Source organism: Brienomyrus brachyistius, chromosome 16, assembly GCF_023856365.1.
Source record: "Brienomyrus brachyistius isolate T26 chromosome 16, BBRACH_0.4, whole genome shotgun sequence".
Classification (NCBI taxonomy): Eukaryota; Metazoa; Chordata; class Actinopteri; order Osteoglossiformes; family Mormyridae; genus Brienomyrus; species Brienomyrus brachyistius.
This window is the reverse complement of record NC_064548.1, coordinates 4,661,650-4,676,484: the sequence shown is the minus strand read 5'-3', so window position 1 is coordinate 4,676,484 and position 14,835 is coordinate 4,661,650. Positions and strand designations below refer to the sequence as shown.

General features: G+C 39.7%; 2 protein-coding genes across 7 annotated transcripts in view; both read left to right on the top strand.

Moving 5' to 3' along the window:
• The first annotated feature begins 3,797 nt into the window (after nt 1–3,797).
• LOC125709639 (zinc finger protein 471-like) lies at nt 3,798–8,556 on the top strand. Its single transcript, XM_048978295.1, has 2 exons — nt 3,798–4,138; nt 5,092–8,556. Exon 2 carries the CDS (start codon nt 5,251–5,253, stop codon nt 8,107–8,109), a length of 2,859 nt encoding a protein of 952 aa, XP_048834252.1. The 5' UTR covers nt 3,798–4,138; nt 5,092–5,250; the 3' UTR covers nt 8,110–8,556.
• Nucleotides 8,557–9,795: 1,239 nt separating this feature from the next.
• The window catches only part of LOC125709641 (zinc finger protein 571-like), a 58,376-nt gene continuing 53,336 nt past the window's right edge, over nt 9,796–14,835 (top strand). The window contains exons 1-3 of one of the 6 annotated variants that reach the window (XR_007382787.1): nt 9,829–9,944; nt 11,014–11,108; nt 11,211–12,440. The gene's annotated coding sequence lies outside the window, so the exon portion shown is untranslated. Of the gene's footprint in view, nt 10,091–11,013; nt 12,441–14,835 lie in introns of those variants that run through there. The other 5 variants (XR_007382785.1, XR_007382784.1, XR_007382788.1 and 2 more) reach the window with 5 other exon arrangements.

Below are 14,835 nucleotides of genomic sequence, written 5' to 3'. Positions count from 1 at the left end.
TTCAGGGAGTCCTCCAGCTCACCAGCTGGAAAGGAGGCGGGGACGAGAGCGCACGCCCCTAGGACGATCGTCCGGGCGACCGTCTGCTTCTTCCTCCTTCTCCGCTTCACCGTCGGGGAGGTAGGCTGCGCACTGTACGAGAAAGCGGACGGCGGGAGGATGGTCCCCGGTTCGTGTAGCGCAACCCACCGCTCTTTACGGAGCTTGGCCACCCGCTGGAAGTTATCGCGCACCTCCTCCGCGAGGTGCGCGTCCCTTTCCAGGGACAGCCGGTCCAGGATGTCCCAGCTCCGGCTGATGAGATCCCAGGCCGGGGGATCTTCCCGGATGCCGGGCTGGGCGATCCAAAATAGCAGCTGATCGACGTAACCGCGGTAGTCCTCCACAGTCACGGAAGCTGCTTCTTTAAGGTCTGTCATTCTGTCACGCCCGGCGTCTGCGGGTGAGGCGCACGGACGGGGCGAGCGGGCAGGAAGCAGGCGAGCAGGCAGAATCAGGGCAAACGGGGATTTATTGGGATGACGCGGACTCGGGAACATGGCACGCCGACTAACACCAATGACAGACAAGGCAAACAGGTAAGACCAGGACTTAAATAAGACAGGACCAAGCAAAGTAAGTGGACAAAGATGGAGACGATCAGGTAAGCACACGTGGGTAATCAGGGGGCGTGGCACACACGAGGAGCGGACGGAGCGGGCGTCACAGGGTTATTACATTTTATGTCCAGGAGAGAAATGTCTTGAATTGATAACGGGGCCAATTGTGGTTGTCTAATTTGGTGTATCATTATGTTTTTAGTTAGAAACACAAATTCTAGGGGAAGAGCGTTACGTAGTTTTAAGAATTCTGAGATGGGGGGATTAAAATTGTGTTTTGTAACAATTCTCCATCAACATCCATCAGTCACCAACCATATATTTCTCTCAAACCATTCCCTATAAAATAAGGATTTGTTGCAATGCAGTATATATCTGTTGTTCCAAATTATAATAGAGTGTGGTGAGAAATTATGTACATACAACATTTTCCAATATAATAAAATTTATTTATGGAATTTATACAAGCTTCCTATAACATTATCGGAGTTCCATAAACAAATTTTATTTTGCTCACTCACCATTCACTCACACATGCACTCCTACGGGCAGTTACCCTCAGCATGTTTTTGGACTGTGGAGGAAACCGGAGTACCCAGAGGAAACCCCACGACGACATGGGGAGAACATGCAAACTCCACACACATGTGACCCAGGCAGAGACTCAAACCTGGGTCTCAGAGGTGTGAGGCAACACTGCTAACCACTGCTCCACCATGCCACCCCTAGCCTTCATACCACCATCCTTTATTTCTTTAACCATATCACTTTTTCTCATATAGTGAGTAAATAAAGTTCAGATTAATTTGGTTGATGGATTTTATTATTTTATTCGGGATAGCATTAGAATAAGTTGGGTAAATGCATCTCGACAAACTTTCCATTTTTGTCAGATAAATCCGACCTAGAATTGAAAGATCTCTTTGTAGCCATAAATTTAACTTTGACTTGCACTCATGAAGTTTCTTTTCTATATTAATTAATTGGCTCAGTTTCTGGTCGTTAGTAATATGAATACTCAGGTATTTGCTTTCTGATTTAATAGGAATGTGGCAGATTTCTTTTAATGGTGTCTCATGAACAGCTAATAATTCACATTTTTTTGGTTTAAAGTTGGTTTTTTGGTTTAAACCCTGAGGCTTTGGAAAATTATTTTATTTTTTAAATAGTCGATGGAATTTCATTTTCATCTTTTAGAAATAATGTTGTGTCGTCAGCCAGCTGGCTAATGATGATTTCATTTTTTTTTTTATTTCATTACAGATTGGTGTGTGAGTGTGCCCTGCGATGGGCTGGCCCCCCTTCCTGGGTTGTTCCCTGCCTTGTGCCCATTGCTTCTGGGATAGGCTCCGGACCCCCGCGACCCAGTAGGATAAGCGGTTTGGAAAATGGATGGATGGATTTCATTACAGTTTTTAAGATATATGGCTAACGTTTCAGTGACTAATATGAACAGGTATGGTGAGATGGGGCATCCTTGAGGGATTCCCACATCAGTCTTAAAGCTTGGAGTGGTGTCATTAGGAAGAATAACACAACTGCTAATATTCTGATACACACCGCAAACCAGGTTTGTAAATCTGGCCCCAAAACCAAAATATTCAAGTACTGACAGAATAAATGGATGTTCCACCGAGTCGAAGGCTTTATAAAAGTTCAAGAAGAAGATGAAGCCATTATCTTCAATCAATTTTCGGTATTCAATAATATCTATTACCAGTCATATTACTGTGAATTAATCTGCCTTTTAAAAATCCAGATTGTGATTCTGCAATAAGATTTGAAATCTCTGTCTGAAGACGAGAGGCAAAGATGTAGGTTAATAATTTGTAGTCTGAATTCCTCAGAGTCAGGGGCGCCACTACCCACCCAAAACAAAGGTATAAAAAACATGCTTGTTTTACAATTCGCTTACTGAAACCTATTTAAACAGATTTCACATTTTCACCATTAAAAAGGGAAAAAAGTAAGAAAGTGGAGTACAAAGTCTACCAAAATTATGGTGACGAGATAATCCATGTCAGGGAGGACATATTGAGCTAGAACAAGATTTTTAAAATACCATTTTAATTAAAAGAACCTAGAGTTCTTGCTGCGTACTGATTGGTCAGTCTCCTATAATCATGCATATGCCACTAATGTTAATGTGTAACAGCTGGATGAGTTTTTCAATTAAAGCAGTCAAAGCACAAGAAGAAGTGAGCTATTTGGCGAAGCACAGGTGCCTTTCAGTTTTAAAGTAGTTTGTAAAACCTGGAGTAGATTAAAGTTTCCTCCCTGACGTGGATTATCTGGTCAGCCTAGCCAATATGCTACGTATTACTTTCATCCGACTTTCTGTCAGCCATGTGTTAGCTAGCTATCCATGAACGATGATTACATGATCAGGTGCCAGTCCGACCGAAGTTAACGATACGTTTCATTCACGATCCACGCCCCCCTTCCGCCCCCCAAGCACTGAGGGAAGTAAAGGAGACAGTGCCAGTCGCAGCAACATCGCTGCTCATAACATCTACTGCCAGTTTCTTAAATATTTTAAACAGCATATTTAGAGCATAGTCATGAGTTAAAAGCACAAGAACAGTTTTAAAACATACATGTTAATGATATTTTTTTTTCTCCCTCCCTTGTTTTGGCGCCCACCCCGGCCCATATGCACCGCATATACTGCATACCACATTTTTGCGCCACTGCCACCCCACAACAAGCGGTTGAAAGATGGAGAGCAGCAATTGTTTCGTGTTTTTAAATTGCTCATATTTTAATCGAATGATGCAGATTGCTCTGTAGTTAGCGGTGTTGATTTACACCTCTTGGGGTGTGATTCCCAGTAATGGCACATGTAATAAGTAAGTAAGGTCCCTGCAGGTGGAGTAGGATTGCGCGTCTATTTGCGTTGTTTGTAATTGCAGCCATTCACCACTGGGGCGACACTGCTGAAAAGACACTATTTCTATATACCTCCACGTTATTTCTATTACCATTAATGGATTAGTAGGGCGTCCGAGAGATGCGAGATTTAACAAGCAAAGCATATTTAGATTTAGCTTCTGGTGTTTCTGAGCACAGTATTACAGAGGAATTATTGCGAAAACTGCTTTTATAAAAGCGCTGCAGTACTAGGTCTTGTGTAATTTCACTGTGACGGAAAAGTAAAGTAAAAATTTCCCCAAAAAGCAATCCCGGGATGAGGGGTGTAAATAATAGGCTGCCAATGTCCGTCCTCCAGTGCTGTAGGCGGCAGTAAATCTTTCACAAGTCGCCAAGATACTCGGTCATATTGTTTGGAGCAAGACTCTGCATCTCGTGTGATTTTATTTATTTAGATTTTTTTTTTAATTTGTTGTGCAATTTTATGTCCCGGATTATTAATAACCACTTGATCTAAAGGGCAGGTATGGCGATTCCGTAAAACGGCGTAGTATGTTGGGCAGTTTCGACTGGCAGTAGTAACCCTGTTGGTTGGCACTTCTGTGCTTTTTCTGATGATGCCCATCACCACCGTTTTCGAACAACGGGCTCTTTCATGGCTTCCCAAGGTAAATGAGGCATGTTTTGGTTATTATCCAGCCGCTAAGATGCGCATCTGCAGACTTAACACCGCGATTGAGATCAGGCGTTAATATGCAACTCCATTTGAAAAGACTGGCGCTGAGACGTACGTTGTGCATTTTCATATCGGTTGTAGCAGTAATGAAAATGTGTTATTAATTACGGTAGCCATCAACCAGATGGTACAACGTGCAAGGTTGGTCTCTTTTATAACCAGCTGTTGAATGCGAGAAGCAGTGTTAATTTTGTACTACATGCAAAGAAACCGTTAACCTCTTTATAAAATAATAATAACAGTAACAATAATACTCAAACTAACGTGTGTCCAGGTCATTTTAACATCGTGGATTTTCTGTTAATAAGCGTATATGTTTTGTTGCGCCCTGTTAGGGAGTTTACAGATGCTTTATACTGAACTCAAAGTGATAGCTGTGTGCTTAACGACTAGCGAGTGTTACGCTTTGATTTGAATCACAGTAATAAGTGTGATGTATTGGAATAGCCTAGTTACATTAGTAATGTTTTATAATTTTGTAGCATTCCCTTTGGAATGCTGTTTACAATGCATTGTATTAACCAGGCTTGATTGCCAGTGTTAGAATGATGCATTGTGGTATTTGACATAGCACTGATGTCTGCAATATTAAGCTTAGTATTCACAATATTTTGCTTTTATCCATTTGCACAGCTGTATATTTTAATGAGGTGGAAGTGCATTATTTAGAGACACTAGGCCTACATCTCTATCTCTTTTGGAACTTTGGAACTCTCGACTTCCAGGTTACTAGTGCTCTGCTAAAGGAAACAAAAATCCGTAAATGAAAAACACAATAAAAGAAAACCTAAAATTTTTCTACATTTTGGAATCTGTATTTGAAATCTGCTCTGTAGAATAGGTTATTTTTGTCTGATGCTCTGTGTAAAATCTTTTCCATTCTAGGGTAAGCATGGTCACATGCTTAGAGGGTCTCGGTGGCTCACAAAGGAAATCGACAAGTAACACAGAATCAGATAGAAAGAAGACAGTTAGCGGACAGCAGTTGACCCAAATAAGGGAGTGAAATGCCACAGGTGACAGATTGACTTGACTTCAGAGGTCATGGCCCTGTGTATTAAAAGTGAACCTGAACTTTGCTTCATCCGTCCAGCGGATACAGCTGCCATGCAGAATCTTGATACTGAGAAAATTCGCTTGGGATTGTGTGTGGAATCTCAACATGCACAGACAAGGATTATTGACCATGACACTATCTGGACATCACAACATGCTGACTCTCAGTACACTGATGGAGATGAAGTTGCCATCCACCAAAACAATTGTGTCACACGCGGATTTACAGCTGAAAAAAGTGCGGTGCATCTCTGTGAACAGGATCACAAAGAGAGATCAGAAGCAGATGCATTATTTCATGATGATCAGCCTGCTTTTTCCTTTCTGAATAAGAATTGCACTCATGAAGAATCTGATTGGTCAGGCTCTACCCAATCCAGAAGTAGTTCTATTGATGCATTTAATATAAAATTATACACGCAACATAGCTCAAATGGAATTCTCTCTGCTTCGGATTTTGTAAGCTATGGATCATATTTGACCTCAGCAAAATCGAGGAAAACCCTATCGGGTGAAAAAACATACAGTTGTAATGAGTGTGGAAAGAGTTTCACAAATACCGCTGCCTTAACGAGACACACGAAAACACACTCGACTGAAAAAAAATGCATCTGTGCTCAGTGTGGCAAAGGATTTATTAATCAGTCATACTTGAAGAAACACCAGAGAGTTCACACAGGTGAAAAGCCCCATGTATGTTCGGAATGTGGACAGAGATTTACTGTGTCATATTCTTTAAAAGTGCACATGAGGTTTCATTCTGGTGAAAAACCATATCAGTGCACCGACTGTGGAATGAGGTTTTTTACCCGAGCAACCTACAAGAACCACATTTTAAACCATTCTGGAGAAAGACCAAATGTCTGTGGTCAGTGTGGAAAGAGTTTTAAGGATGCAGCCTCTTTACGAAGACATTGTCACTCTGAGAAACCTTACAGCTGTAGTGAATGTGGAAAGAGTTTTACCAGGTTATTCCGCTTAACTATACACAAGAGGGTTCACTCTGGGGAAAAACCGTACAACTGTACTGAATGTGGAAAGAGTTTTACTCAGGCAGCAAATTTAAAGATACATATGAGAATTCATTCCGGTGAGAAGCCGTACAGTTGCACTTTGTGTGAGAAAAGTTTTACACAAGGAAGCGGATTAACAGTACATATGAGAACTCATTCAGGAGAAAAACCAAGTATGTGTGACCATTGTGGGAAACATTTTAAGTATATGTCTTACTTAAAAAGACACCTTAAAGTTCATTTTGGTGAAACATCACAAGGCAGATTGGCAATGACTGTTAAAACTGAATCTGATTCAGATTGTGCCAACACAGCATGTACAGCCATCATACAAAGTGCCAATGTTGATGAACTCTATCTGAATGCAGGACAAATCAAATCTGAACATGTTGATCCAGATTATGTTCAGGTGACAGAAGACCCCAATACACAGTGTGTCGATAGTGAGAAATTTACTGAAGCAAAACTTGAGTCAAGAGGACGTCTAGCAATTTTCAAGAAAATGGACAATTCAGATGCAATGCAGGATCTCCGTATTGTCAAGGTGGGACTAGAAGAATGTCTGGCATCTGAGCAAATTAAAATTGAAACGATTGATCCAGGCTATGATCAGGTGAGAGTCAATGTTGATTCACAGTTTGATGGTGACAAAATATCAGATGTGAAGTGTGAACTTAGTGACAGTGTAACAGATTTCGTTGAGTTTGCAACTAATTCTGAGCCTGAGCTGTGTAAAGAGGACGAAGAAGAGAGATGTAAAAGGGATTTATTAACTCCAGATACTGGACAGTTGTCATTTTCCAGAAATGATCACAATAATCAAGAAAGTTATTGTGTCGATTCATTCCAAATAGAGCAGCACCAGCAGGATAACTCAAATATGAATAAGCATGGTTGTTTGGATTGTGGAAAGAGTTTTAAAAGCCCTTCTACCTTAAAAATACACAAAAAAACTCATTCAAGTGAAAAAACACACAGATGTAATGAATGTGGGAAGACCTTTGCAAATCGGACCTATTTGGCTAAACACGAAGAAACTCATTTAACAGAAAAAACATACATTTGTCACCAGTGTGGAAAAGGATTCACGAACAGATCCTACTTAAAGAAACACCAGAGGGTTCACTCAGGAGAAAAGCCCCACATTTGTTCTGAGTGCGGACAGAGGTTTACTGTAGCTTATTCCTTAAAAGTTCACATGAGATTCCATTCAGGTGAAAAACCGTATCAGTGTGCTGAGTGTGACATGAGGTTTTACACCCGAGCAACTTTTAAAAACCATCTGTTAAATCATTCTGGAGAAAGGCCAAATATCTGTGGCAAATGTGGGAAGAGTTTTAAGGATGCTGCATCTTTAAGACGACATTGTCACTCTGAGAGACCTTACACTTGTACTGAATGTGGAAAGAGTTTTACTCGAGCAATTCACCTAACAGTGCACAAAAGGATTCATTCTGGTGAGAAACCGTACACTTGTACAGTATGTGGTAAATGTTTTAGGCAGGCAAACTGCTTAACAAATCACTTGTGGATTCATTCTGGTGAAAAACCATATAGCTGCACTCTTTGTGGGAAAGGTTTTACACAAGTAAACTGCTTAAAAAAACATTTGAGGGTACATTCTGGTGAAAGACCCAACTGCTGTGAATATTGTGGAAAATGTTTTACGGATGTGTCATATTTAAGAAGACATCTTAAAGTGCACTTGGGGGAAAGACATCATTGTTGCACTGTGTGTGGAAAGAAATTTTCTGACATCAGTAACTTAAAAAAACATGAGAGGATCCATTCAATTGAAAAAGGTGATATAGAGATTTTAGGCCTAAACTCTTGAAGAAAAAAATTAAAAACATGCATCACACACTGTTATGTAAATGGATACCCTAGAAATTTCTAAAACTTAAATTTAACACATTTGAAATATGTTCAAATATTTTAAGTGTTTTAAATTATTCAACATTTTTCTGTGTAAGTGAAGTCTGCTAGCCTTTTGTAAAGAGTGATCACCTCTTGCACAGATAAATTAATTATTCTTTGTGAAAATTTTATAATGCTAATCATGAACTTGTGACTATTTAATCTGTTTATCAATGTATACTTATTCTACCTATGTATGTTTACATTGTCATTGTTTTCATCGTTTGTTTAATTTTTTTAAGTTTAAGTGATCACCTCTTCCACAGATAAAGGTGGAATTAAAATGATAAAATTTTCACAAAGGTTAATCATGAATTTGTAACTGTTTGATTTGTTAATCTATTAATAAATACTTATTTTCCTATATTCATTTTATGGTCATTACTTTTATCCTTCAATTTTTTAAGTTCATATGTCTTTATATTTTTGTAAAGAACCTAAATGCTTTTCTGTTTGCTGCTGGAAAGGTTTTTGCATGGATTTTGTCTGTATCATACATGTCATGGTGACTGGTATGTATATCATTAAACATTCATGCCACATAAGCACCTGAGCACATGCATTAAGCATCACCCAGTGGGCCCCTTTCAACTGTTTTTTCTCTCTGGAGTCTTACACAAAACCAGTACAGTTCGGGGATGAGAATATAGGCATTTTTACCAGCAATTTCACAAAGGGGAGATTTCACTTTTATGTTTTACTCAATGCAGTTATATAATTTACTTTTTATATCAATTTGTATTTTCGAACGTTTGATTTTTGAATTTTTTTAAGACCTAAACTTTCCTATCATCGTTCATTGTTTTATTTTTGGTCCATCTTAATTTAATGTATTATCATTGTTAGTACAGACTTAACTTTGTTGTCATTCAGTACTGGCTTGGTTTTTTGCCTAAGGTGTCTTATTTGTGAATAATATTGGTGGTCAAAACCTGACTTGGTAAACTGTAATTTGTCATTAAAGTTTGGGATTCTATTTCTATAGATAATCATGTGTTTGTTCTAATTCCTGTTAACATTAACATAAAATGGTAATTTCTGAGGTTTTTAAGTATTTTGTGAGGTTTGTGCGAAAGTTACGTACTGTGGCATTTGCAGAAAGGCAAAAGGTCCAAAAAGCACAGGAGAACATAGATACCATCAAACGTTTTTATACCATTTTTTCCTCATTGCTCAAGAGGCCATGCAGAGTTTTCAAAACATTAATCTATGACTTTTTATAATTTTACATTAAGCTTCAGCTGAAAATAATGTGCAGTCCTTAGAAGACAGTATTACACATATACTGAGCCCCAGTGTTAAAAAAGATATTACTAATCCTAGATGTTCCGGTGCTCCAAACAATGATTTGATGGTGAAAATATACCCATCCAAAAAATGTGTGTGATTGTGGCAAAGGTATGTTGGTTTTATACAGAACCAGTGTATATTCAGCTAGAGATTAAGACAGATCATGCGATTGATCCCTCCTCCCGTTTCACAAACCACAACCGGTCGGCAAAAAGCGAAGGGACCATGGTTTTGTGTTTGTGATGGAATTTGTATCTCGTGATTAAAATAACTGAGTACCCCTGAGTTAGACCCTAGTGCATTATCAGTTCTTAGTTCACTCTCTACGCCGCTAGGTGGCGGTACTGCAGCTAATTATTGTCTGCGCCCTTTTACCCAGAATAAAGAAGAAGGGTTTCGATTCTGTGGTATATTGTCTGCGGAAGTCTGGGCGGAATTACTACAAAACCATTAGTGGTAAAGGTAGGGACGATTCAAATGTAAAACACAAGCTTGTTATTTTTTATAGCTCTGAAAGTAATTGCTCACTTGCAGATTTTGTCTGCATTTTTGTGACGAATCGTGTGTACGCAGTTTATTCGAAGTGGACCGTGTTGTGTATTCTTAAGGTAAATGTAACGTTTTTCGGGAAAGGTCCTTTCCCCACTGCAAATGCTACTTGTAAATCCGAATTGTTAGTCTAAGGTTAAAAACTAAGCATCTGTCTGGGAATCCACTAGGAAATGTTTATGGTGAAGCGGACAGATTTGAGCACCATTATCAGTCTGAGGGCTTTTGCATTTATGCCATGAGTTACAGGAGGTGCAAAGCCGCTGTTTCGGTATCTAGATGCGCTTTTTATTTGTAAGAACCGTACAGGGCTACACTTCGTCGACAACTGTCGCGTACCACCATTTCTAAGTTATTTACATAATAATGTAATATGCGTTATTTCCAAATTTTAGCCAAATCTCAGTAAACACGTTACTGAAAATTAACAGTTTTATATATGATGTCCTGAATTTTATATTTTATGAAAAACAAAATTTTAGCTTTATTACAATTTGACATGATCAAGAGGTTTTCAAACATTGAAATGCTGTATTAAAATAATGAAAATAATTGTATTTAAATATATCCTGATATTATTTATCTGTATATTGCGCCTTGACCATTTCAAAAACACCTTTTAAGTTTAGCTGTTTCTAAAGATCTGTCAAAGTTTAGTAAGATAAATTAGTGGGACAAGCAACTCAGCTTTTAGTGAGCGCATCAGAATTTCCAACCGTTTAATAAATGTCCACGGTCGTTGCGAGTAAAAATGCTTCCGAGCATAAATGAACGAATAAACATTGTGTTAATATAGTTAATATACAGTGTTAATAATCTTCAAGTAACTAACTACGTTGGTCAAAAAAAAAATGATGAAAAAACTAACCTTTTTCTGATTCAGCATAGGCTTCAGTGGCAGGGACTTGAACACTGCTGTGTGGGTTGATGAGTCTCTGGTGAGTGTGGGGCTCTATGTAAAATGAATCCTCCTCCATCACAGGTGAATCACGGTGTATATTCACAGCAGCTCACAGAGACGAACAACGTGCAACGTATAAACAACGTACAAGGAAGAGGATCTCAGAGAACAGCATAGTGAGGGACTGAGCATGTTACACTTGACGCCCTGGCCTGTGAAGTGAGGAATCATGGCCTTGTGTGTTAAAAATGAATCTGATCTGGGCTGCACCCATACAGGGGATGTTGCTGCTATGCAGAATCCCGGCACTGAGAAGATGGGATTGGGAGTTTGCCTGGAGTATCATCAAAGAGAGAAAGGGACTGGTCCAGATTCAGTTTGTTCATCACAGTACAATGACTCTCAGTGCACTAATGGGGGTGAAATTACAGTCGACCAAATAAAGTCTGAATCAAGTGGAGATATAGTAGTTTCCAGTGGATTTATAGAGGAGAAATCAGAGGCACGACTAGAATTGGATTGTAAAGAGAGATCAAACGGAGCTCATCAAGAGGAGCAGCCCATTCCTTCATCTCAGAGGAAAGACATTCATACTGATTGGTTAGGCTCTTTGCAGTTTATAACAGGTTGTACTGATTTACTTTTGATATTTTAAATTTTTATTTTTTTAAGACCTAAATTTTCATGTCAACATTCAGTATTTTATTTTTCAATCCATCTTACAAAATATTGAATAGTTCAGAAGTGTCCAGCAATGAGTCTAAATCCTGTACAGGGATCTAAAAACAGCATTTGGGAGAAGGAACCCTTCAAATATGAGAGACCTGGCAAAGGAAGAGTAGTCCAAAATCCTAGTACAGAGGTGTAAAAGACTCATTGATTGTTACAGAAAGTGATTAAAATCAGATTTTTGTTCCAAAAGGTTTGCTGCCAAGTATTGAGGGTGCCAATAATTTTGCCCAGGCCATTTTTCATGTTTCGTGTGGAATGTCTGATTCGTTTTTTTCCCTCTGCTTTTTGTGTTCTTCCAGTGTCAACAGGAGAAATAAATATGACACTACCAAAGTATTTGTAATTGCAACAATTTTCTGGGAGAAGTGATGCGTTTTCTGATGTAAATGCGGAAGTGCCAATATTTTTGGCCATGACTGTAATTTAGTGTATTATCATTTGGATATAATGATTCAAAATACAAAATATTTATTTTCTGTTTATCCTTTAATGATGGGTTGGACTGAACAGCTCAGAGTTGTCCCGTGCCTGGTTAGCCAGGTTCAGTGGCGATTCGTGATGCCAATCCACGCCATAAAGTCGCAACGTAATCGTTTTTAACATGAGTGCTATTGTAAATGTGTGGAACACTGCATGCTTGTTTCTGGTTTGGGTACCTCTTGTGCTTAACTATTTACTTTTGGTAATATATTCCCAGCCAGTTTTATGCAAGACAGCAGCCAGAGATTGATTTGGTTTTTAATTGTTAAATAAATTTGATTATTTATATCTGGTAACCACCTCTCTGCCTTTTTCGCGAGGAACTTGTGTCCTTACTGAGTGAGTTGAGCTCTTGTTTCGGAACTTAAATATTTCCTTGGGTGATACTCCCACGGTGGTGTAGTCACATCCTTTCACTGTCTCCACCCGTTACGCCGGCCAGTGAGCAGCCACAACTATACATGGACAAAATGAATGGATTAGTATATATACAGAACTAGACAAGGCTGAATTTAGCTTATTCACAACTTCCATAGCGCAGAGTGTTCATTTTGAAAACACAAAATAAAACAACAATAAAATTTAAGCTGTAATGCCTTTATTTATTTCACAAATGTATTTCCCATGTCTCCCTGTAATGTTAATGGAAGGATTACCCAGGCATAGGGTGATATTTTTTCTTTCATGATAGTCAACTGACAGCATGGCATGGTGAGCATGTGGAAACATTAATTGAATAAGATGCCACATTTCCAGTTGGGATTTGGGAATGTTACTCATCTTGGACCAGGCAAATGTGAAATGCATAATACATAGCAGGTTGATCTGTATTAGGAAACACTAAAATTAGCATGGCCCAGAGTGGCTTGGTACCTAGGAAAAAGATGGCATTTTGATCATTTTAATTGAATAAGAAGGCACGTTTACATTTGGAATTGGGGGTCTTATTCACCTTGCATGAGGCAAATGTGAAATACTGCATAGATTCAAGATTCAATGTCATATGTACAGTAGAAAAGTGCATTTCTCTATGCAGTGAAATTCTTACTTTGCTGTCCACACGAAATGCCAAGGTACAATATAATAGAAAAAATAAAAAATACTTTTAAGTGTAATGTGCAAAAGAGCTTAATGTGCAAAAAATTACAGTATGAGGTAGTGTAGTATGGTAGTATGGTGTCCGTTAATCATACTCCTGTCAGCTGTTAAGGAGTATGATGACAGTGGGGAAGAAGTTGTTAAACCGGGAGGTTTTAGATTTCACACTTCTGTACCTCCGTCCTGAGGGCAGAAGTGTGAACAGTCCGTGTTGGGGGTGTGTGGGGTCTTTGAGGATGGAGACAGCTGTCAATGTAGATGCTCTGTAAAGAGGGCAGCGGAGTCCTGATGATCTTCTTCGCAGTCTTCATCTCTCAGGTGATTACAGTTCATAGCTGTAGTGCTGTCGTACCATGCGGTGATGCAGCTGATCAGTGTGCTCTCCACAATGCAGCTGTAGAAGTTGTTGAGGATCTTGGTTGACATACCAAACTTCTTCAGCCTCCTCAGGATGTACAGTCACTGTTGAGCCTTCTTGACCAGTTGTGTGGTGTTCAGTGCCCAGGTGAGGTCCTCACTGATGTGGACGCCCAGGTACTTAAAGCTCCTCACATTCTCCACTTCAAGTTCCCAGATGAACAGTGGCTGATGAGGCCTCCTCCTCTTCCTCATGTCCACTATCATCTCCTTTGTCTTGTCCGTGTTGAGGGTGAGGTTGTGATCCTCACACCATGACACCAGACCGGCCACCTCTCTCCTGTAGGCCGCTTCGTCCCCTCCAGTGATGCGACCGATCACTGCGGTGTCATCCGCAAACTTCAGAATGATGATGTCTTTGTGGGAAGTGACACAGTGTTGGGTGAACTTCCTGACTTTTGTGGTGGGCATAATACTGTCAACATAAGTGCTAATGTACCCAGTCACGTACTCAGCATAGTCCTGTATGCTGACAGAATAGTCCTCCATAATGGCTGCAGTTTTGAACACATTCCAGTCTGTCTGAGCAAATCAGTCCTGCAGGATGCTCTCAGTCTCTGGGGTCCATCGTTTCACAAGTTTGGTGACAAGGTTTGATTGTTTTAGTCTCTGTAAGCCGGGAACAAGAACAGAGAAATGTGTTCTGACTGTCCGAAGTGGGGGCAGGGTGCAGACCTGTATGTGCCGTGTATGTTAATGTAAACGATGGTCCATTCACAGTTGGGAATGTCCATGTGTTAGTGATGTTTGGGGTGTACAGTCCGTAAGTTATACTGGATGAAGTCACCAGCAACAATGAAAACAGCATCTGGATGAGTCGTCTCTAACACACCGATGATGTCGTGGAGTTTTCCGAGCGCTGCTGTGGAGTTAGCTCGCGGCGGGATGTAAACAGCAGCCAAAAACACAACTGAGAATTCCCTCGGTTGTAGATAGCAGGAAGACTTCTGTTAGGAAACACTGAATTTAGTCTGGCTCGAGATGAATGTCACCCAAATCTAGTTGGATACATGGCTTCTTATTCAAATCAATGTTCACAATTTCCCAGCATGCCATGTTTTCCTGTTGTTTTTCAGGCACAAATCCAACCTTGGCCAGACTAATTTCAGTGTTTCCTAACATAAGTCTACCTGCTATGTAATTCACATTTGTGTAGCCCAAGATCAGCAAGATTCT

What these genes read in the sequence shown, in the direction of transcription:
- LOC125709639 (XM_048978295.1), top strand. Translation starts at nt 5,251, where the DNA reads ATGGCCCTGTGTATTAAAAGTGAACCTGAACTTTGCTTCATCCGTCCA.